At 27.9% G+C, this 24,396-nt stretch overlaps 1 protein-coding gene across 9 annotated transcripts; it reads right to left on the bottom strand.

The window, feature by feature from the left end:
* Positions 1–376: 376 nt before the first annotated feature.
* On the bottom strand, positions 377–24,396 carry LOC145193995 (retinoblastoma-like protein 1). 9 transcript variants are annotated; one of them, XM_090068102.1, is made up of 29 exons: positions 24,148–24,396; positions 23,809–23,893; positions 18,086–18,248; positions 16,466–16,596; positions 14,582–14,770; positions 14,414–14,478; positions 12,452–12,580; positions 12,286–12,369; positions 12,089–12,162; positions 11,548–11,612; positions 11,256–11,402; positions 10,627–10,666; positions 7,571–7,635; positions 7,193–7,297; positions 7,024–7,096; positions 5,353–5,466; positions 5,197–5,250; positions 4,034–4,116; positions 3,828–3,882; positions 3,589–3,651; positions 3,267–3,432; positions 2,812–2,985; positions 2,484–2,724; positions 2,109–2,283; positions 1,808–1,987; positions 1,574–1,630; positions 1,380–1,485; positions 1,234–1,289; positions 377–1,153 (listed from the first exon to the last, which is right to left on the bottom strand). In XM_090068102.1, the coding sequence occupies exons 3-29, from the start codon at positions 18,245–18,247 to the stop codon at positions 1,004–1,006; spliced, it is 3,003 nt and encodes a 1,000-aa protein (XP_089924228.1). In that variant the 5' UTR covers position 18,248; positions 23,809–23,893; positions 24,148–24,396; the 3' UTR covers positions 377–1,003. The 9 variants fall into 9 exon arrangements, with proteins under 9 accessions (XP_089924228.1, XP_089924229.1, XP_089924230.1 ...); XM_090068103.1 differs by lacking the exons at positions 23,809–23,893; positions 24,148–24,396 and adding an exon at positions 18,617–18,682; XM_090068104.1 differs by lacking the exons at positions 7,571–7,635; positions 10,627–10,666.

Genomic DNA, 24,396 nt, shown 5'->3' with positions numbered 1-24,396 from the left:
AACTAAAGAAACCACCGCCTTTGAAAACACTTTAGACAAAGTTTATTGCAAAACTCTTAATTAATTTTCAGGTATACAATAATAGGTTTACAATAATAAACGAGAAATTGTATCATCAATTTATTGGTTAATAAATGTTACCTCTGTTAATAAAACGATTTTGATAAATTAATATTGATAAATTATTGACATTAATGATCTCTTGGCCAGTTTTGCAAATAGACTGCTGAGGCTAAGTATAACCAATACAAACAACTGTTCACCGGTTCAGTGTATCAAAAAATAATCCAGTGTCAGTGTGACCAGCTCAGGCAAAACATTCCAAAAGACTTTGGAGTGTTTTTTAAAATGGAAATCAAGCTTTAAAATAACCGCATTGAAAAAACTTTAAAAATATTTCAATCAGATAATCGACTGATATTTTTACATCAAATCTTATTAAATCTTAAATTCTATTAATTTAAAATGCAACGTGAAAATGAAATGAGGAAACAAGATGCGCTCGCAAAAACGTGTAAAAAAAAAGGTCAACACTTTACCAAATTAAAATATAAAAATCCAACTACAAAAACAAAGAGAAATAAAAACTGCAACTAAAAACAAAGCTCAGAAACATAAGATCAGTACGTTTTTCGTGTCTTTAAAACTAAAAAAATATTGGCTGACTCCTCATCTTAACTTTGAAGAATCCTAATTGTCGCACACAGCTCGAGAGCCCAAAATAACAAAATTTATTTTGCCTAAATAAATATATTACTTTTAAAAATAATATCGTGTGTGCGCAAAAAATTCTCAAAGCAGTTAATATCACCATGATATTAAAATACATCAAATATTGAGCGCTAAATAAAGTTAAAGGCATGAATTTAACGAGCGTGACATTTTAGATATACAACTTATTGCGACACCATTGCAGGCGTATAAAATAAAATCATTATAAATATTCACATATTTTTTTCGCCAAAATATTTGGCTTAAAATTTTTATAAAACAAAAACTTTAGTTATTTTTTTTTGCTCTGCTCTTGCCGAAGCTCTTGGGCTCGCTTAGCCAACCCATTATTCGCTCGCTTAGCAGGGCAATGCTCATCGTCATCAAGGGCAACTTTCCGTCGAGTTCCTCCCTTGATCATTGCGTTGATCTCACCTAATTTCTGTTTGGAAAAACGAACTATATTTAAGATTTTGCACAGTGCTAAGAAAATACTATAAAACAGAAAAATGCAACACCTACTTTAGGGGAGTCCGAATCAAAGCAGTATAAAAGTTTACTTGGCGTCATTTGAGGTGCTAAAGTTAAAAAAATATTAAGGGAAATTTTTTCAAATTTAAAATCGAAAACAACAACAATAGCAACAACTTTAAAAAGAAAAAGCTCACTAGGTTTTCTCGGTGATATGTATACTTCATGTTGCTTGGAAACTTTACGAGGAGAATACACTTGTCTGCGACTAACTGGTAATGGCGATAAAGAGGGTGCTTCAAGCTTAAAGAAAACAAAGAAAAAATGAAGACTTTGATTTAAGTATATCGAACAAAAATAGAATCAAAATCAAGTTAAAATTGACTCTAACCAGTAACTTGTTTGTTGCAAACTTTAACGCAAAATCCTTCATTTTTTTAATATAAATCTAGAATATATGAAAAGAACGATTGGAAAGTTATTTAAAATTGCTGTAACATATTTTTCCAGGTAATAAAAAAGTTCAATTCAACACAAATTACAAAAAAAAGTAAATAAAATAAATAAAGTTTAATATCCATAATAAAACATTAAAAACCATTTAGAACAAGAGCGTGCAACTCACGATGTTGTAAAACTGTATGAGATCATCATAGATTTCTTTACTATCTTCTACCGAATTCTCCTCTTGCTCATGTTTTACTTCTTCATGTTTTAATTGATCTATGCCATCTTCTAATGCAGAACTCTCAGTGACGTTTGGAGCTTTTTCCGAGCCACGCTGTATTAAAACTCTACGATAAACCTGAAAAATTATCGAATTTCATTTGGAAATATATATACGTTTATATTAAATTTATATGTATATCCAAACTATATGTAAACGCAAACACATAACATGAAGACAAATTTTTAAAAAACCTTACATCACTCGATGCCTGTGGTTGAGTGCGGTACCATTTCATAATTTCACGAAACGACTTGTCTTCATTTGTTACTTTGGACATTATATAAACAGCACACATAAGGAGCTGATCGACATGTCGATCACGAACCATATCGATGTTTGAAACTAAGCTATGTTCAAAGCATGTCCAGATCCTAAATAATTATATAAATTAAACATACATAATGTTATCTAATTTTAAATACATAAAATTTTATTTTATTTTTATAATTTAAATTACAGATAATATAAATTCTTATAAACAGGAAAATTTTGTACTGATTTTCCTGTTTAATTATTTACTCGTTTTTTCATTAAGTTTCATTTTTATTCAATAGAACTTCTAATAACTAACTTTTTCTGCAATTCTATTCCTATATCCAATTTCTCACACAAATCCTTCATTCGCATGCTTAGCATATGATAAAGTTTTCGAAAAAATATGCCGAGAGATCCATACTTCTTTGAATTTGGTTTGGTTACAGTTTGCTGATTATCAGTACTACGTGATGCAACGGCAATTAACCTTAAAGGACTGGAACCAGGTGATGTCAACATTATTGGGAACCTCACTGTTGAAACAGGACTTTGGTTAACTAACAAGAGTAAAAGAAGACTTTTAGAATGTGAAGCGGAATACTTAAAAATCAATAGGATTTAGTAAAAAACACATTTAACTACACCTCCAGTTTTTGGTGGAAGTACAACGCTTGTGCTTAAATGGTGAGAGTTTAAGGAGCTGATTGGTTGGGTTTCACTCCGAATTGTGGAACCAAATAAATTACGCTTTGCAGGACCTGCTGCAACTGGTGTGGAAAAACGGTCACAAATTGAAAAAATAGGAGATTGCTGTACACCTAGAAAAAAAAAAATCAACTCAGGCAAAAGCATCAAACATACTATAAACATACTTTATACCATTTAATTGGTTCATTACTTAATTTAAGTTTTTGCTCTTATTTTTACCCATTCAGGACAACATAATATATTTAAAGACCACTTTTAAAAACTCGATGAGAATTCAATTATATAGGAAAATGAGACAATAACTACATATATAAACAATAAAATTTTGATCATGATTAATGAAATCATTAAAAAAAATAGATGCAAAAAATATGTAACTAAAACTACAAACCATCTTTATTCAGTCTTAAACTGGTGGGCGATATAAAAAACATAGGTGTAACTAAACCATGATCAGCAGCAACCTCTTGACAGTGAGGTACACCATGGGATTCTATGGCAGTAAATATGGGTGATCCAGATTTCCAACTTAAGGTTTCTAGAATATGTTCCTCAATCTAAAGTGAAATTGAAAATAGAGTTTTTTTTATTGATTATACAATCATTATAATAATGTGGCATGAATAAGTTTTTAATTATCATAGTAAATAATGGAATTTAAATAAGGTTCATCTTTAAATTTATTTTTAACAGGTTTGCTAAAGAATTCTCACCCTACTCAAATGCTTTATAACATCTCGTGAAAGATCTTCACTGCGAATAACTAATTCAATAATCTAAAGAACAAATGGTGGCTTAAATTATCATAGTTAAAAAATTATAAAACAAAATTTTACAAAATTAATAATTTGCAATGACAAAAAGCTTCATTATATACAGTTTATTATTAAAACTTTTTTACTTAAATAATCAGAGAAAAACTTGAATAATTAGAGAAAAACTTGAAAATTACCTTAAAAAAATGAAAGGGATTTAAATCGAATGTCTTTAAAATCCACGGAAAAACCCTGAAATATTAATTTAACTTACAATTATAAAAAAAATTCTGTTATGAAAAATTGCAAAAAAGAAAAAAGTGAAAAAAAAGAAATTGTGCAAAAAATTTAAATAATTTGAACTTATTTTCATAAACAAAATAAAAAATATATATAAATAAACCTGGAGCTGTTGTAGGAGAAAATAACAATTTCAAGACTGCAAGTGAACAGGCATTTTGTAAATATTTCCTGTTCTAATAGAACCTGACACAAAAGATAAACACAATACATACAATAAAAAACCACTCACATCCACATCAATGCAATGGTTTGCATGTGCAATCATGCTACTAAACCTGGGCCCAATTCTATAAAGCTGGAAAATGTGTAATTTTTCTTACACAAAATTTTTTTTGTAAACTGTAATCTTATAAACAAAATACACAGAATTTTGAGTAAATTACAGAAAATATCTTATGCAAAAATTTAATCAAAGAATGATTGTAGTGATTTTTTCTTGAAAAAATCTTATTTTTGTAAAAAAAAAAAGAAAAAAAAAAAAAATGTAGTTACATAATTTCAGTGAATATTAAGTGATTTAAAAAATATTTTTGACAGTTTTCTAAAAGTAAGTAAGTATTAAAAGTAAGTATATAGGTTAACCATTCATTTAAAAAAGCTAATGAGCAAATTAATCATCAACCAAAATTTGTTTGTCAATGAAGTAAATGAAGTTTTGTTTTAATCGATAAAAATTGAACATTATATCACTGAGTACATGAATTTTTCCACTTCTAAATTTAAGAAATGCAGACCCTTTTTTTGGCACACAAGTTAAACAAGGAATGTAATATTTATACATACATACATACATACATACATACATACATACATACATACATACATACATACATACATACATATATAAAACCTTTATTGTTGTATGCAAATCTCTGAAATGATGAAATAAAATTTGTTTACAAAACACAGATTAGAAAAATACTTTTCTCCAAGGTGTATTCCTTGTTTACCTTGTGTGCCAAAAGAAGCAAAAATTTCTCTTTTTATGTAGAAATTACCAATTTTATGGCAAATTTGAAAAACCTGTAAGAACGCAATTTTTATAGAATTGCAGTTTTGAAAATTGCATAATTATGTAAAATTTTAATTTACGCAAAATTTTTTCGTAATTATGCTTTTTTTTTTGCTTAACAAGCTTTATAGGATAGGGTCCTGTTCTGTATTCATGAAATTGTTACAAAGGTAGATGAAAATTAAAACTTGTGTAGCATAATTTAAAAATTATGAAAATTTTAACTATTTTACAGTCACAGCAAAACTTACTGACAAATCAGAAGTAGATTTCTTCTTTTCTTCTATGAAAAAATCTTCTAAAATCTGTAAAAGACAAGTATACATAAAAAAACATTAGATGACAAATATCTTTCATGAACTTTTTAATTGTGCTTTACAATCCCAGCCTATTGGTCAGAGGAATACCTTGTAAAAGAGGACAACAGCCAAATGCAATCTGGCTTTAGCAAAGTCTTTATTTACATCCTCATCAACAATTTCTGTTGAGTTTGTTTCCATATTAGCAGATGCTTCGATTGGCTAAAGTTGAAATAGGATATAACAAAAACAAAAAACAAAACATAAAAAACAAAACATAAAAGTCTATATGATACTTGATTTATAAAGTGTTTATAATATGAATATAAAAATCTAGAACATTTATTTAATTCACACTTAAATATTAAACAGATACTTTAAAAAATTTTTAATTATAAACTTACACTTTAAAAAAATTCTTTCTACAGTGCGTTTTTTAAGTAAAGCAAAAAACCATAGAACTACATTTTTAACTAATGGAATTTTGACACATTTTTTTAAAAATAAATATATAGCGCATATACAGAGGTTTTTTTTTTTTTTTTTTTTAGAAAAAATATATTTGGTCTCTACGTATTTAAAACCAACATGGATTTAGCAACATGCATTGAGATAATACAATTGTTTTATGAAAATAAAAAATGTGCAATTTAAAACAAAGCATGGATTAAATAAGAATCTATTCTCAGAATCCTCAATCACTAGATTAGTTGAAAAAATTGCAACAACTGGGTCTGTTAAGGATGCACTGAAATCGGGACGCTCATCTCTAAGAGATGAACAAAGAGGCAGTGTGTTTAATGCTCTCAAAGAACTTCAATACAATGATCCTTGTGGTGTTGCAACAACATCTGATATTTCAAGAGCAACTAGAAAATGCAAATCAAGTGTTTACACTATGCTGCAACATCATTTGCATCAATATCCTTACAAATTGCGTTAAACACAAGCCATAACAGCAAATGACAAGATTGTACATGTCAATTTCTCAAGAAAAATTATTGAAAATCAGCATCTCTTACCAAAATCCTTTGGAGTGATGAAGCATATTTTTACATGGCCGGTCATGTTCACAGAGACAATTGTGTCATTTGGGGTGATGAAAAACTTTCTAAAACATTACCAAAGATACTTCATGCAGAAAAAATTTGTGTTTGGATGGGTTTTACAGCCTCATTTTCTTTGCAACCATTTTTCTTTGAGGATACTGTAACAGTAGAAAATTATACAGACATGCTAGAATCACGTTCACAATGGTGCATCTACTCATTAGTGCTGGAGGAGTACTTCCATGAATGTGTCATTGGTCATGGATTTGATTTTAATTGGCCTGCCAGATCACCAGATCTTAATCCCTTAGATTTTTTCTTCTGAGGTGTGATTAAATCAAGATTTTATCAAAGAGGCAGTGTCCAAAACTTTAATGAACTTAGGAAAAAAATTTTAGAGGTCATATCTGAAGTATCATAGGATAAATTATTGTCTCCTGTGACTGACATTCTTTATTGAAGTTGATGGGTGAATTATTGAACAGATAAAATAAAACCTCCAAGAGTACTAATAATTATGAAATTTTGTTGTATATGTTTTAATAAAATGTTTGAGATATTGTCTACTTATTTTTTAGCGCTAATTCATAAACGCACTGTATGATTAGATATAATACTTTATAATAGTATCTACAGGGTGTAAAATCAATTATTTCTTACACACTAATTAAGTTAAGCAAACATTCTGAAATAGGTTTGAAAAATTTACAAGCAATAGAATTTGTCACACCTTTACATACTCTTTTAAAAAGATTGCTGAGAAATCTGAAATTATTGACGCTAACTTTTCTTCAGCTTTCAAACTAAAAGCAAAATTACAAATTAAATATATAGAGAGCTTACAACAATTTAACAGTAAAAAAAACCAATTATTTTACAAAAATACTCTAATTACTTACTGATCTTTAAATAAACCTTTTAAATTATCAGAAGGGGCTGCTTTTAAGCCATTGACTAATTCTTGTAATTTGCTCACTGAGGTTGTAATTGATGATTCAGAGGGACTAGATAAAAAATATAAAGGCTATAACATAAAAATAACATTTTAAAAAATTAATTAGAATTTACATAAACCAAAAGACTTTGGGAGATAAAACAAATCAAAAATTAAATAGAAGAACTAAACAGAGAAGATATGAAGAAAACAGCAAAAATTCAAATTTGCTTAATTAACATTAAAAAAAAGTGCTAATTTATAATTATTTTTATACTCTAAGCATTTATGCTCGCACTAACTCAAACTGACTAATAACTTCATAGACTATCTTAAAACCTACCTATCTACATTTGCAGGTAGCCACTGTCGCCCTGTTAAAGGTGATTCAGGAGCAAAACCCTTTGCCTAAAGTCAGTTGTTAAAATATTAAAATTAAACTTAACATCGATTTGCTTTTACAATCACCAATGTGAAATTATAACAAAATTTACTTTAAAGTTTTTAAAAATATTAAAATTAAAGGTTAAACAATCTTAAGAAACCTACAGATTAGGCAATGATAAAAACAATCAGGCTTATGACCAGGTTTATATTGGTTTTAACCAACAGGTGGTTAAACATTTACTGAGTGTAAAAGTAAAATGTGTGCTTGTAGAAGATCATAGGGATGTTGTAGTTTATTGTTTTTTTATGTTAATATTTTTTTCAAATACTATGACTTAATTTGTAAATAGATAGTGAGATATTAAAAGAATATCAAGTCATATTACAAATGAATAAAAAAATTAAAAAGTCATGTTAAAAGAAATTTATAATTTGAAAATTTGACCTATCGCTCCAAATGATTTTTTTTCTAATCTTCTACTGTCCGGTTCAAACATCTTTGCAACATTTTTGTCTTTTGCAATGATCCATAATTTTCTTATTGCAATGCAAGACTAAATATACTTTTTTCGTTATTGTTTTCTGTCAACTGAGTTCTCTGCTTGCATTTCAATTAGAAAAAGATTGGTTGAATGCTTGAGCTAGCTTTTTGTTGTTGTTTCAATGGTCTTCAAGACATCAATATTCAGAAACGCCCACAATTTGATCAGTCCAATAATTTTCTTTTTTTGATGCTCTCTGACACCACTTTTTGCACTATTTGCACATGAATTGAAATTTGAAATATTTTAAGATAATATTTGACAATTTTTAACAATTAAAATACTGTTTTGTAACATTAAAATTATTTTTTTTAGATAACCATAACAAATAACCAAATTAAGATAGTTTTGAAAAAATGATTATATTAAAAGTAATTTTATCAATTAAAGCAGTAATTAAGTAAAAAAAGTGTCAAAAATTTATAGTTAGTAAACTCAATTAAACTTTTACTTCATTGGTAAAATGGATCGTCTTTCTTTCATGTATACTTTTTTCCAGCCAGTTTGTCAATACAAAAATAAATGGCAAGTAACAAAACTTAAAATCTATTTTCATTAAATTTTAATGAGAAAAATCAACATTTTGTTATGAAAAACTCTATAAACTTTAGTGCATAGCTGTATATTCATGCTTTTTCTTATGTGTGAGTAAAATGGCTGATCATTAATCCAATACTGATTTCATCTGGATTCAACAATCCCATCATTTGTGAATACTATTTGTTAGATTCATATATTTTTAAATGTAATTGGTAAAATGTTAAATATTTAATCATTTAATTTAATTCATTTAATTTTTGAATTTGATTGCTTTTTGATGTAAAAGAAAGTTTGCAGCATTAACAGGAATTTTAATGATTTTCAGTGAATGCTGTTGAATGCTTAAAAAAAAAAAAATATATCAGCAATTTTAGTGATGCAAACACATAAATCTTTTAAAAATCTAAATTATTAGGAGTATGCGAAAGTCTTGCCATCAAAATTTTAATCTTAAATTTATTATGAAAATTAATAAACTAATCACTAAGTTTATACATGATTTGAAAGAGAATTTTTTCTTGTTTAATATGAGATCTTTGAGTGAAGATAATTTACTATTTTTGAAATTAAAAAAAAAAATTCATTTCAGACATTGCATGCTATGAGTTTCAACAAGGTGAAAATGCAATTTATTTTGTTTATGGAATTTGATAATCTAAAAGTAAGATTTTATCAAAAATGGTTTGATAGGTTTAGCAATTGAGTTATGATTTAGAAGACCACAAGAAGCCAAAAGTGAAGATTTGTTAGAGTTGCCTGATGAAAATCTGTCATGGAACAATAGCATAAGCTCAAAAGCTTTCAGTTCACCAAGCAACCATTTCTAGATGATGACTGTTTCACTCACTTGAGCATTAAATTCACTTAGAGAGCAACTGTTTACAAGCCGGCAAGACATTGAAAATCTCCTCTAATTTTTTTTTTAGTCCAAACCTGTATCAAGACTTATCTACAAGATGACAAAAGGTCATTGATTATAATGGAAATTGTTTTATGACTAATATTTAAACATTTTTTTTTTCTTCAATTAAAATTAAAAAAGAAAAAAAAAACAAATAAAAAAAGATAAAACTTTTGCATCCTCCTAGACATGAGCAAAACATTTTTTCATATCATTTTCATAAATCTTCTGAACATAAATGACTTGAGATTTATTACTTAGAAAACAACACCAGCTGCCCAGTATCATAGAGAGAAGGGTTTATAAAAAGATGGATTAAGGAAATGCTATAATACAGTATTATTTTATAATTATTACAAATAGTGAATGTAAGATGTTGCCATTTTTGATTCATGTCAAACAAAGTTTTTGTAACCAAATGGTTTTAACCAAGCAGAGAGTTATTTCACAAGATCAAAAATATTTAACACCAGCACAGAAAAATCAAATGATGCAGAACTAAGAAACCAAAATCATTTACAACTTTCTATTGAAAGTAAGAACTTGCCACTGTAATTTACAAAAATTTAACTTAAGACAGTGCAAATATTTGAACTTGATTTTAAAAGTAAAATTGGAAATTAATTGCATTAAATTAATTTATTTAATAAACAAACTTTTACTCTTAATTCAAACTTATCAATATTTGATCACATTTTTTGGTAGCCTAAACTTACTATGAATCAGTATGTGTAAACATATCCAAAGTCATAAAAAATTTTTAAGCGTAAGGATTAGCTAAAACAATACGATAGACAGGTTAGCAAATAGCTCAACTTATTAAAGAAAACATAGGAATATGAATTCAGTGTTTCTGCATCTTAATTTGACTGAAAAATCCTGTTCTGTCATTTTCTACACCACTATGATGTTAATATGTAGCTTTACTTTTATATTCATTTATAACTTAGGAACACAACTAAAATTAAGAGGGTCTATTTGATCATAGAAAATCATTCAGACCATCTTATAGTGAAAGAAACTAATTACCTTGTTAAAGTAATCTTGCAGATTCTTTTTCACTTGGGATCTACAGATTTCAAATAGAATTAGCTTTTTACTGATCCAGATACTTTCTTAAACTATATACTAGAATCAAACTAATGCAATCAAACCAAAAGTAGGATTAATTATTCCCTCCCACAATAATCTATTTACTACCAATAACATCTTTCACATATAAAAGATTAATATAAAAAAACTATCACTCACAAAAACTAACAACATGTATGCTTACATAAAATTATGCATGCTAATTTAAACAATACGTATGCTAACTTAAATTGCAATAGAACCAAAAACAAAGCTGAAAAGAAAAAGATAAACTTTTTTAGGCAGTCAATGGATTTCAAGAAAATCCACCTGCTAATGAATTAAATAGATTTCAAGAAAATTCACTTGCCTAGGTACTAAGTTATTGATGCTAATTAGTTATGGAGTCACTTAATAAGTTAATTGTTGTAATTTTTTTGGCAAATATCTAATCAATATAAGATACTTTTCTAAACATCAAATTCAATTTTAACAACAATTTAAATTTAATAAAAACTATTTCATAAAGAATAAAATAAATTTGAGAACTTCAACTTTAAAAAAGTGAGACTAAAGATGATTATTACCTTGCTTTCTGATCCATGTTTGAAAAGGCGGTTATTCTTTTTGTGGGAGAACCAATGTATAAGACAGAATCTTCCTTGATAAAAATCCTTTCATCTACTTCACCAAACTTGATGATGTGCTTTTGATAACTGTCATTCAATTGTTTCCTTAGCAAAGGGATATAATGCAAAAATTGGGGAAAAATTCTTTTATTTACATAACTGGTAATAAAAACATAAATGTTAAAATAAAAATAACAAAAATTAAAATTACATCAGCAAATGTATAGACTTAAGATAAAAACAAACTAACAGGTTTAGGTCAAAATTATTTGAACTTAACAGTCCAGTCTTTCGCTCCACGTCACCATGCAGTACCTATATATATAAGTATAAGACATAAATAAAAATTACTGAAATAATCAACTTTTGACTTAGTGCTTAATAAAAAATAGTTGCTTAGGGGAAAAAAAAAAAGAAAAATGAGAAAAATACTTTTTACCTAAATCCAGTAAAAAACATATTTACAAACAAATAAATCATAAGATAAAAATCTAAATGCTAAATAATCTGAAAATACTCCAGCAGAGCTTAAGTCACTGAGTTCATAATGAATTCACTAGATTATTATGCATTTTTTTGTTTATTTTGAATTAACCTTTTGATTAATTACATTTAAGAAAAAATGTCTGATATGTAATAAAGCAGTTGGCCAATATTTGTCTAAAGAATTTTAAGCACTTTGTTAAAGAAATTCAAATTTTATGATTGAAAACTTGTATAGTTAACTTATGGCAATTTAATGTTAACTTTTCTTATATCAAACAAAAATAAATCATGTCATAGAAACCTACATTGTCTTTTAAAAGTTCTTCTATGAATTTACCAAGATATTGTCTTCTAATAACTTTTGTTTCTATTGCTAGACCTAAGTACAATAAAAGTAATGTAAAACTAACAGAGATAAAGATGTTTAAAATGATATTACTAAAGCCAACTAAACAATCTGCTTTTAAATTGCATAAAATTTAACATAAAGACTTTTTATCACCTTCATGAATCATGCACAAATTGTCCAGTATAGACGGAATCTCACTAGCAGAATAATTTTTTTCCATAAAATGTTCAGGTACACCTGTAAAATATACCACTTTTAAACTAAGTAAAACTATGTAAATTAGCAAATAAAAAAACGAACACAAAAAAAAGGTTTATACCATTATAAGTTTCATTGATAGCTAACTTCAACTCCTTTGAACTCAATGTATTAGCAAAAATGAGGTCCACACAACATAAGAGCAAATGATATGAATTTACCAGGTCATCACTGATGTCAGGATACTGAGCTGTATTAATATAATTATTTTTAAACTAGAAATTTGTAATCATGAAATTCATAGTTTACAAATATATAGTAAACAAATTTTTTATTCACTAAACTATCGATTAAACTATAAACTTTATTTATCACTAGAGTAAAATTCTGAAAAACTTAAAAGTAACCCCTCTTTTCTATAATTGCCCTGAATGGGTAAAAATTTTCTGATCCAATCTATGGTAATAATGAGCTTTTATTAACCTGACCTTCATAATTCACAAAAATAATAAATTGGCTGTTGAACAAGACCAGTGTAAAAGTATCAATTAAACTAGTAATTGCATCCATCTGTTAACTTTCTTTTTAATTTTCCTTCTTGACCTTAATCCATGACTATAACTTTTCTTGACCTTAATCCATGGTTATAACTTTTCTTAACCTTAATCCATGATTATGATAACTTTTCTTAAAATATGGTGACCACTTAAAACAAATTATAAAAATAGTTTTGAAACTTATTGGGTATTTTTTAAGATACTGGCATTTTACAATTTGTGCGGTTTTACATATTAAACAATAATATGGAATCTTATGTCACTTAGTTGAACAGAGTGTAGTAGAATGTATTTTGTTAACATGACAAAGTTTGCTGCACTTTTTCATGTTTTACATTGTTTATCGTTTTTATAATCTGTAAATGAAAAATGGTAAAAAGTTTGCAAAATTTTTTTTGTTTGTTATACTAGTGCAATCATATCACTAAAATAATAAAATTTAAACAGAAGTGGATCAGGTTGGATAAGGTCTAAGGTATCTCCAGTATCCAATCCAGACACTAATTCATATGTAACCAACAGCATACTTTGAAAAGTTTTCTATCAAAAATTGTCAGTAAAAAAGTAAAATTACATTGATGCAATAAAAAGTAAATTCAGTCAAGTAAGTAAAGTCGGTAAAAAGTAAATTCATTATACAAAATTAATGATACATGTTTTTTTTTTATTTTATTTCTTTAAATCAAAAAATTATTCATCTAGAGTTAAAGATGCTATGAAGATCTAATTCTAAAATTTTAATACTTATAGAAAATTTATGTGCAAAAGCTGATAAAAGCAATAGGAAACTTTGACATTAGGTTGCTTGGGGGAGGTACTTTGGTTTGCAAGTGATCACTCCCTCAAAAAAAGAATTACACAGGGTTTAAAATAACATTCTATTACCATTTATGATCATTAATTCATAAGTTACAGTGGATTGAAACTTTAATGTTGTTTTTAGAAAAATGGATTCACAGCAACTTTTTATAAGCCTGAGTTTTTACATTAACACATCAAAATGAATGAAACATGGGTCCAATTTTTCATTCCATATTTGAGTCAACAGTCAGCTGAGTAGCAGGCAGCCAATTAAAGCTTTCTAAAGCCACAAAAAGCTTCTGTGTCTTCAGTTGCTTTAAGTACTAATTTTATTAACTACCTTTTCTAAACTCAAAAAGATGCTCTGTGGCAATAGATTTGGCTCAGTCAAAGAAGTGATTGCTGAAACTGAAGAACAAGGGCAGCATCAAAAACTCATGACTCATGTGTTTTTTAATAACATCAATATGTTAGGACAATGACAAGTATTTGATCAGTAATTAGAGGTTATTTTGGGCATGATATACATTACTGTATTGCTGACACAAGATAAAAATCAAAAAGATTCACAAAAAACTGTATAATATTTGAAAAAAAAGTTAACCTAAGGCTTGCAAAAACAAATTATATATCTAAATAATGAAACATACACTAAAATGTTACACCAAAAACAAATTGTATACCTGAAAAGAAATTATTATATACTAAAAAAATAAATTATATACCTTTAACTCGTATAAAAAGACACCAACAGAAGACAAGTATGTCTTTTGAAGTGATTGGTTCACGCCTTTAAATAAAAAAATGATAGAAATAGCTACCTTCTCTTTCATATTTTGGTATAAAGAAAAATATGAAATTTATCTTATAAAGTAAAATATAAAATAAAATACTTGCGGCCTCTTTTAGATGACTCAACCCAATCCTCTTTGTAAATGCTCTTAAATATTGTCAAATATTTTTCAAAAACAATTGATGACACTGAGAAGTTGCGCTCCAGTTGATCAATCTTCTTATTTATATTCCCACCATATTTTGCCATTTCCAGAAAATTGCGCACTTTTTGAAAGAACTGTAACAAACTAAAATAATAGTAGTAGTTGTAGTAGTAGTAGTAGTAGTAGTAGTAGTAGTAGTAGTAATGATAATAATAAGTAAAAATAATAATAACAATAACAACAACAATAACAATAACAACAACAATAATAATAACAACAACAAAAACAATAACAACAACAACAACAATAAAAAATAATAATAATAATAATAATAATAAAAATGATAATAAATATAATTCTGTATTTAGGTATACCATTTCTTCATAATTTAAAATTGTTTTTTTTCTCTCCGAAACAATGATCTCTTGACTTAATATGGTTTACCTCTGAGGTGTGGGTGTGTGAAGCCAAGTTTTATTTAAATCCATCTTGGAATTTTAGAAAAAAGCTTAAAGTTACAAGATGGTCTGCAATTATGTTAGTCTGGGAGCAAGCTAGAATACTGATGCAAAGCATGGATTCACAATTAGACTGATAACCTGGTACTAAATAAATGAACAACAACAACAACAACAACAACAACAACAACAACAACAACAAACAAAATGAAAGAAGACATGTTCTGAATTGATCAAGTCTTTCAGCTCTGCTGTAAAAGATATGACCAACAAAAAATAGAGATAAGTAATCCCTTTTCTTGCAATAAAAAGACTTCCTGCAGGATGACTGGAATTAATTTAAAGACTGTAGGAGTATTCTAACTTAAAGACTGTAGGAGTATTTAACTTTTTTTCTGCCAAAAGGGGGCAACAATTAGAAAAAGAACTAAAAAAAGCTAAAAAACAACAATAAAAAGTATACAAATAAATTATGAATGGTTATATTAAATTCTATTCCTACTTTTCATATACTTCAAGTATATGAATAACAGGAATGTTCACATTCAAAGAAAGAAAAAAAAATTTTGTTCTTTTTTTAATGTTTAGTCTCAAAAAAAGTTTCATAAACAAAGAATATTTAACAATTGCTCAATGGCTCTGCAAGATATGACAGCAGCAGTGCAATTTTAACTTTTTTTTTGAAATTCTTTTGATCAATCGACACCAAAAAACAGATCTCTCAAATGCAGAAACTTATCTAAATTATGGAGACAGTAGAAAGTGCATACCAGATTATTACAAAAGCACTTTTGTGGTGTAATTCCCTTCATTTGAAAAACTGAAGTAAACACTTGAAATTACTTATTAAAATTACTATATGTAAAAATTGAAGTAAAAATTTTGAATATTTGATGTCAAAAGATAAAATATCAAATATGTTGTAATTGTTGAAATTTTTGAAAACTCCTAATGGTTGACACTTTACTGAACTATTATAGTAAGCTTAACATAAATTTTATTTTATTTATTTATTTTTTTTGCAGATAACACAATATGCAACTGTTGTTTGATTATTAGAATAATAAATTTAAACTTGTTTTTTTTTTTTTAAATTTTTTGTGCGCATTTTGTATAAGTATATAATCGAGACTGCAGATATACTGTACAGCTAAACTTCACCCCTAATGAGTAACTACTAAATATCAAATAATGAACTCAAAATATTTGCATAAAAGTTAGTCTTTATCAAATAAACTAAATTAGATAATGTGCTAGATAAAACTTAAAAAAAAATTTTGACATCCCTAATGAATAAGAACTATTGTAATTCACATTGTAAACATATATACATTTCATTAAAAACATAGAATATACTTTTATTAATAACTACTCAAACAACCTCAACTTCACTTTTTCAAGGAGACATGATAGATGCAAACCAGGTTGGTCAACTTTAGTTTGGCCAGGTAATACTGCTGATTTTATATGAGAGATATAGTAAGCACATGTTAACCAGTGCAAACTTTCACCCTGAACAAAAAAAAAAGATGATCCATTACTTTTTAATATTTTTATTATTGGTTAAATAGCTTGATTATTCAGACAACTTCAAATTATACCTCAGTGAAGATTATGACTTTATTAAATTGAATGCTAAAAAAACAACTTTCATAACTAGTCTATTAACTAAATGAAAACAAAACTATGAAAGATTTGATCAAACACTTAATTGATTGTTGAAGACAGAGGTAAACTATGTTTTTCCCTAATATGGTAGTATCATTTTTTATTAATACACCAAGAACTATTTTGTTTTTTCATTCTTCTCAACAAATACTGTTGATAAGTCTCTCAGCAAATACTGTAGATAAAGTTTTATACAAATTTCAATGATAACTAATGTTCATATTATGTCTACATCATTATTGTTTATGGGTTCTGTTTTTATACATAAATACCATACACATGTTAAAATTTGGCACACAACATTGATGAGGTTTTGTGATTGTACCAAGCAATTTTCTGACAAAATATTTTCATCAAAAGCTTTCAATAATTTTAAAGATAAAGAAAATGTAAATAAACCCTCAAAATAATTTTGCTGAAAAAATGGCAAATAAAAAAAGTGTAACTATAAAATTTGATGTTTCAAAGAACACTGGATAAAATATCCAGAGGCCCCTCAAACAAACAGGTGCTGGGACATTTCTTTCCGCTGCACTTAAATAAAAAAACAAAAAACAGTTAAAGAGCCTTACAACAAAAACAAGAGAAGTTGTGCATTTTTGAGAAATGGCAGAAATCCACCTTAACAAGGGTACAATTTACACAATAAAATGGCAAGACTTAAAAAAGAACTTGCCTTGTAGGACAGAGACCCAAGAAAATCAGGATTGCCAATATTTGACAATATTATTGATTCAGCATTTTATTTACTAATGTACTAACAATCTTTAAAATTGTTGAAGAAGGCACTATAGGGTCAGTTGATGCAAAACATATCTGCACTCAGATTTAATATCAATAGAAACTGTTTATGTTAAAGCTGACAATATTGTTCAACATCTATTCCATGGTATAGAATGAACTGAGAGGGTAAACCTTGTCAAACTTTAAAATTGAGTGCCATCTTAATAATTTTGTTACCCAGTGTTGCTAATATTATGCTAATAAATCTATTATTAGCAAGATAAATCACTTACTACCATTGGCAAATCTATTATCAGCAATCATACTTATTACAATCTATTATTAGCAAGATCATCAAAGGTTTTTTTCTTTTATATATAAACATTCTTAACTTTGAGATTATTTGGTTGAAAAGCTTATGTTTATTTAATAATTTTTAAAATAACAACACTAAGATCAACAAATTCTTAAAATTAGTTGTATGTGACAGTGTTACTATTGGTATTACAGAATAAAATCTAAAAAAAAAAAAATTGTCATGAGAAAGTTACATTTTTAAAACAAAATATTTTTTAATACAGATAAAATTTAAGAATGCTTATTATCTTACCTCTAGTGTAATATTTTGGCTTAGTTTTTCATACACAGTACAAGCCTCCTCTATACATGCATCATCAGCTTCAATTGACTGACATATCTCTTTGAATTCTTCTTTTGCTCTAGATATATCCACTGTGTATACAAGATGGTTAGGGTCATCTTCATTTACCATTCTGATATCAAAAGTAGTGGAGTAAAATAAAAAAAACTAATTTAAAAACTCACAAACAATCAAAGCAATCTATAAGCTTATTATCTAAAAAATTATAGCATTATTGCTACAACTTCTTGTAATAAACAGAACATTTTTAAAAAACACTAACTTAGAAAATATATATTTACATATGTTATGTATACTGCAGCTATATATTATTTATTAAAAAAAAATAATATTACTACTTGCTAACAACAAACAAAAAACATTTTTTATATAATCTGGTATTTGAAATTTACACAGTGCCATCATTTACATAGTGCCTCTTACTAGGTATTAAGCTATAAAGGTATAAAGGTATCTGGATCAAATAAAAAGCTAACTCACAAGTTAGTTAAATTTTTCACTTTTTTAACACTTTAAATAATTTTTTTTTTATTTCTCTGAAACTATTAATAAAAAGAATGCTGAAACATGGTTAAGACAATACCAACCAATCTCTAAAAAAGCTGGCTCAACATGTTATTATATTTAATTTAAAGACGTTATATTCTTCCAAGCTTTTTATACAGCCAGCTTGCTTTCCATTCCTATTTCATACCTCTTAGCTATCAACCTATTTTTTTCACTACTTTTACTTTTTTTCAATAAAACTAAATAATTTTATTGTGAAAATATATAGGTAGATGGCCAAAATGTTTCGTCAAATTATTGGCGCATTTTAGTTTGGAAAAAATACCATAGGCTTTAAGACGAAACTACGTAAACGTATGTTGTTTTTATTTGATTATTACGTTGTTTTGGCGGGAATGGTAAAGGCATTCTGGGAAAATATTTTAAAATTTTTTCGGGGCATTTTCTTCTTACTCTTTTTCTACTTTATTTTATTCTTTTTCTTCATTTCCGTCATTAGTGTCAGCACCATTAATGTAGTCGTTATCATAATTTTCACTATTAACGTCAAATAAAGTTCGCTTTTAACATGTATCTTGTTATCTAAATGATGTCTGTAAAAAAAAAAGTGATGTAAAAATACCAGATAACATTATACAGTTTCTTGTGTGATATATTTTGCATGTTCAGGTGCTGTGTATTTTAACAGCATCAAGCAAATTTCTTAAACACCATCAAAAATATTGAATTTAAATAAAAGTTTGCTTTTCCAATCTTTTACTAACAAAAAGATTGAAACATCAATGTTGTTGCTATGACTTCAAAAAACAAAACTCTAGACGCCTCTGAATTTTTAGCAAATGTAATCTTCTTTAAACAGTATTCAGGGAAAGCTGTATTATAGAGCTTATAGTTACTGTGAATTTTAGAGTTTGCTTTATTAAAGAAATGTTTACTTGATATATTTTACATTCCATTTTGTACTTTATTTTGGGTGAGAAAAATAAGCTGTGAATATTTTTCCCAATTATAATTTTGAATGCAAATGGAATTTGTCTCACTTAACTTCCGTAGTCTTGGTTTGCCTCAAATTACATTATAGATTAGATTAAATCAATTCAAAGTTCTTATCTTGTTTCGTGATTATTTTAAATTATATTGCTGTTGCTATTTTAAAAATAGTGACTGCTCTCCTGCAATTTAAGCAAAAGTTGAAATTAATGCTTTGAAAAATTTTCTTATAACGGCTTCGTTGCGGAGCCATTTTTCTATACGCATGCACTTGACATAATAGTCAAAGAGTATATATGGCAGCGAACGTATTTGGTAGCGAACTTATTATTTCGTATTTTACGTTTAAAATTTGACACAAGTAAATCAACAACAAACACAAGTATTTACATTTACATGGTTTTAAACTTAAGAAGTGAAATCTCAAAAGAAAAAACATTATACCCTGCCTTTGGCACTTCATATTAGGGGTTTTAATGCCAAAGAAATGATGACAATGAACTTTTTTAAGTTGCATCAAATAAAATACAACGGATAAAGTTGTATTAATATTTTAGAAAACTTTGATTTTTTTTTAGTTATTCCTAAGCGTTCTGACCCACTTAAAGTCATGAGTTGAAGCAGATTTCAAATGGTTATTGATACTCGAATTAAGGGACCTAGGAATTTACGCAAAAAAAGTTAAATTATTTATTAAAATACAAGTATTTTTACAAAAGATAACAGTAAGAATATTTTAATATATTTGAATGAAAAACTTCAAAACATCTTCTCCTTTGTTAAGACAACTCCATGCATTGCATTTCTTACAGCTTACACATAAAAAGTCCTGTTTTGCAGGACAAACTCCTTTGTTGGTTTTCAATGTAGCAAGGCATTTGATCAAACCCATCTTTTCCTATATGATTTAAAGGATTTGAGCTGCTTTCTTCAGTGGTTGTAGTAGTATCCTACAACTAAGGATGGTCTTCAACGAGAGGAAGTAACTTTTATCAAACACTCAGCAACTTTGAATTGAATTTACAAATCTTCTAGTCAGCCAGTACAGAAAATATGCATTTAAAACAGCAACTTGATCTGTTTATATAAAACCAAATGTAGATATACCATCTCTGCGTTCTTAATCTTGGCTAGTACAATATACATATCATATCTGGCTTATATCATATCTTACCCATAAATTGGTTATATACAATTTTGGGCTGCTTCACATCAATCTTTTGCTTTAACCACTTTACAGAGTTCGCAGATATGAACGATCATTTCTACGAATAGTGTGAAGCGGTTCAATGCTTACATATGAAGACACTAAATTAATATTTGTTTACTCTGTGATGCTGTAAAACATCTCATCACTAACAAAAAATTTGAAATATTCAAAGGGTGTAAATTTCATATCTAGTGCTAGCGTTATTCCAGGCTCCTTAAAGGTTACGTCATCAAGGGGTTCAAAGTTCTAACGTCTCCATTTGTAATAAACTGCTGAGGTATTAATACTGTAAATAGATGTCTCGTGATATCTCTTACTAATAGCTGGTCTTGATGCTGTACTTCCTATTGACTTAATAAACGGTCTAATTATATCAGATTGATAACAAACGGTCATTGTATCAGATTTGATACACACAAACGCAATAAGCAAGTGTTACGCATATTTACTAAAAAGCATGAAATTTTAAAGTATTTCTTGATTCTAAAAAAAAAGGAAAGGACAGCATAGAAATCGATAAAAACCAATTTGAAAAAACAGTACTTAGTAAACACCACATGAACCACTTCTCACAAATGCCATTTTCAAATATTTACAAACTGAAAAGTTTTCCCGGATAAAAAGTACAAATTTTACGGAATCAAAAATTCATCTCTCAAATTTGCAAAACCATATTTTCAAACTAAAATAAGTTTCTGTTTAAAAAATACAGAAGTTTAAAATTTGTGTAACAGATTAGATACTCCGGGTCATTAAGGATCAAATTATCAAACTGAAATATTGCATGATGGTATCTTTGGTAGTCAGTTATATTCTCCAGCATTTCCAAACCCTTCGTTTTCATAAAATGCATAACAATTTTGCTATTTATAAAATAATGTTTATATTTAGGTTTTACCAAAAATCAGCCGTTTCGGAGCTGTGCTTTATAGTCCCAACTGGGAAGAAAAGTAAAGTACTGTTGCAGATTGACATGTCCTTCAAATTCAATTATTTAAAGAAAAAAAATGAAATAAACCATTCTATCCCGGCGATGCCCATGTTTAACAGAGAACGAATAAAACTTGCAATAGTTAAACCGAGATAAAGTGATTTGGAGGCATTTTAAAACTCTCTGAATATTTCCTCTGAAATAAAGCCCACCATACTTTTACCCTAACCTGTGTACTGCTAAAAATTTGTTTCTGAGCTTATAGTGTTCCTAAACATCAATTCTCCTCTGTTTAGATTAAACGACTTTACACTTAATTGATATTGACTTGCATTCAAAAAGTTAATATTGCCTCTCCATTATCCTCTAGGTCCTCATGACTAATCCAAGGGGCGTGTACCAGAACAGAACATTGGGATGAACATTAATGTGGTTAGTTTGCCGTCATCATACCCATAAAATTAATATTTGAGAAGTGTTGTAGTCAACCATAAAGTGGTCCTCACATGTATGGATCTTCCGAGAGTTCTAAAGTCTGTAGGTTACGTTAGATAAGACGTCATATACGACAATGTTGGGTGAAGAAACTCCTGTTTAAGGATTTCTAGAGGAAAAAACTAAAACAATTGAAACTCAACTAAAATGTCCTAAAAAATAGAAATCACCCTGGAGAAGACCACATAGAGTTAGTACAACTTTTACTCCTTTAAGTAGGAAGTTTGAAGGGGGGAGGAGGGAGGCTGAAAACGGCTTTAGTTTCAGAATCTCAGGAGCTTCGCAAAAGGCAAGGCGGATGGCAAATGAAATATATGCTTTCAAAATAGAGCTTTTTACTAAACAATTGAATATCGTTCGACATGAATTTAAAAAAATGAAATGGGTAATTGGTTTTAGTAGTTTCATTAATGTTCGCTTTTAGCGCACGATAACTGTAAGTTGATGGACTTAAAAGGATGATCTGGATTTGCTACAACTTCTGAACCCTTATCCAGATGTAGATGTCAAAAAAAAGTGCTGCTACAGTTACTAAAAGACACCAATGGTATCTGTCAGAGAGAGATGTGGGATTGGCTTTTTTGGATGAACGTATTACTGAAGAAGTGAAAGAAACTATGATTCAAAGTTTGCAAAAACAAAAACAATTCTTGTTGAGAGTAGCCGAGCATTATAGAAAAATCTTCACCAAGCGAAGAGATTGCATTTTAAAATATTGATTTCTTTGCAATTGTTTTACATAATCATAGTGCCTGTTCATCTTAGTACTTAGAATTATTATTGTTTTGAGTTTTCGATTTCTTGTTTTTCCAAAAATATCATATATTGACAGTTCCGTATTTTTTTAAAAAATGATTAAAGTGTGTAACATCTAATTATAATCCAACCTTTATGAAATTTTAAATGTTTTTAAAATTACTTGGACGTGGAGATCAAGCAAATTCTGCAAATATTTTGCTTTTATATTTATCTTTTTATGAAGGTAATTGTGTTTTAAAATTTAATTGAACTTTTTTGCGTAAATTTCCTTGTAATTTACTTCGAGCATCAGTAATCATTAGAAATCTGGTTTAGCTTATGACGTAGTAAAGGCTAGAGCACATAGGTTTTTATAAATTATCTGTAATTGCATACATACTAACTTAAATCTATTGATACCGGAGGAAAAGACAAAATTTCCTCCTCTGCATACTATGCTCGGTTCAATTAAACAGATTGTGAAAGTGTTTGACAAGGATGACGGTTCCCCACCCCCTCTTTCCCGTAATTCTCATTACCGTATTTTAACACGGCATTAAAGTTACACGTCCAAAATAATCAAGTCGTGAGTTTCAATGCTTTTATCTCAAACGCTTTAATTTTAAACGCTTTTATCGGAATGCAGTAAGGCACTATTTTTTATTATCATTTATAATCGTTATCTTTAATCATTATATCAAATTGTTTAAAAATTAAGTCGTCCATTGTCATTTAATATCAAAATTTAAAATATTTTCAGTTTTAGAGCAACTTTTTGACTCAAAAGTTCTAAATGAAAACCTTATCTTCGTGTTATCTTCATACTGCCTTCATACCAGCTTCATGTCAACTTTATGTCATCATGTCATTTTCATGTTGATAAACTCTGTCAAGAAAATTATTTCCGATTAACATTTCTGCATTATAATTTATATTCATAAAGTTTTTTATCAAAAAAATATCGGGAAAACCTTAAATTTTTCTTCATTATACAAAAGTCTCTCCAACTTTCTTCAAATTTTAAAATTTTTTGCGTTAGAATGAACACAAAAAACTTTAAAATGAGTAAATAAAAAGTCTCATTGACTTTCCGTGAATTTTATTTTTTTATGTAGTGTAAAACAAACCTAATGATCTTACCTTTTTTTAGTTAGGATTCAGATAGCTAACAATAGTCATAAATTTACATTGTAAATTTACGGTGTACCTTAGCTTGTTACAAGTTCTTTTTTTACACGTTTTATTAGAAAACAACGAATAACGTTCTTTTGCATGAGTATAACAACAAAATGAAATGAAAATACGTCATTGATATGTTGCCATCTGACAAGTCATATGGAATAATTAGTAGTTACCATTTCTCTAAACTTCATTGTCTACATTAAGAAA

The sequence above is a fragment of the Hydra viridissima genome, unplaced genomic scaffold, assembly GCF_058129835.1.
Source record: "Hydra viridissima isolate aposymbiotic clone 2 unplaced genomic scaffold, HvirCarnegie_v1 scaffold_12, whole genome shotgun sequence".
Classification (NCBI taxonomy): Eukaryota; Metazoa; Cnidaria; class Hydrozoa; order Anthoathecata; family Hydridae; genus Hydra; species Hydra viridissima.
This window is presented reverse-complemented; position numbering and strand designations above follow the sequence as displayed.

Coding starts and splice junctions, on each gene's coding strand:
- LOC145193995 (XM_090068102.1), bottom strand. CDS start 18,247: ATGGTAAATGAAGATGACCCTAACCATCTTGTATACACAGTGGATATA. Junction 11,403..11,547: donor AATAATTTTGACCTAAACCT/GTTAGTTTGTTT, acceptor CCCTTTGCTAAG/GAAACAATTGAATGACAGTT. Junction 7,636..10,626: donor TGCAAGATTACTTTAACAAG/GTAATTAGTTTC, acceptor AACTGACTTTAG/GCAAAGGGTTTTGCTCCTGA.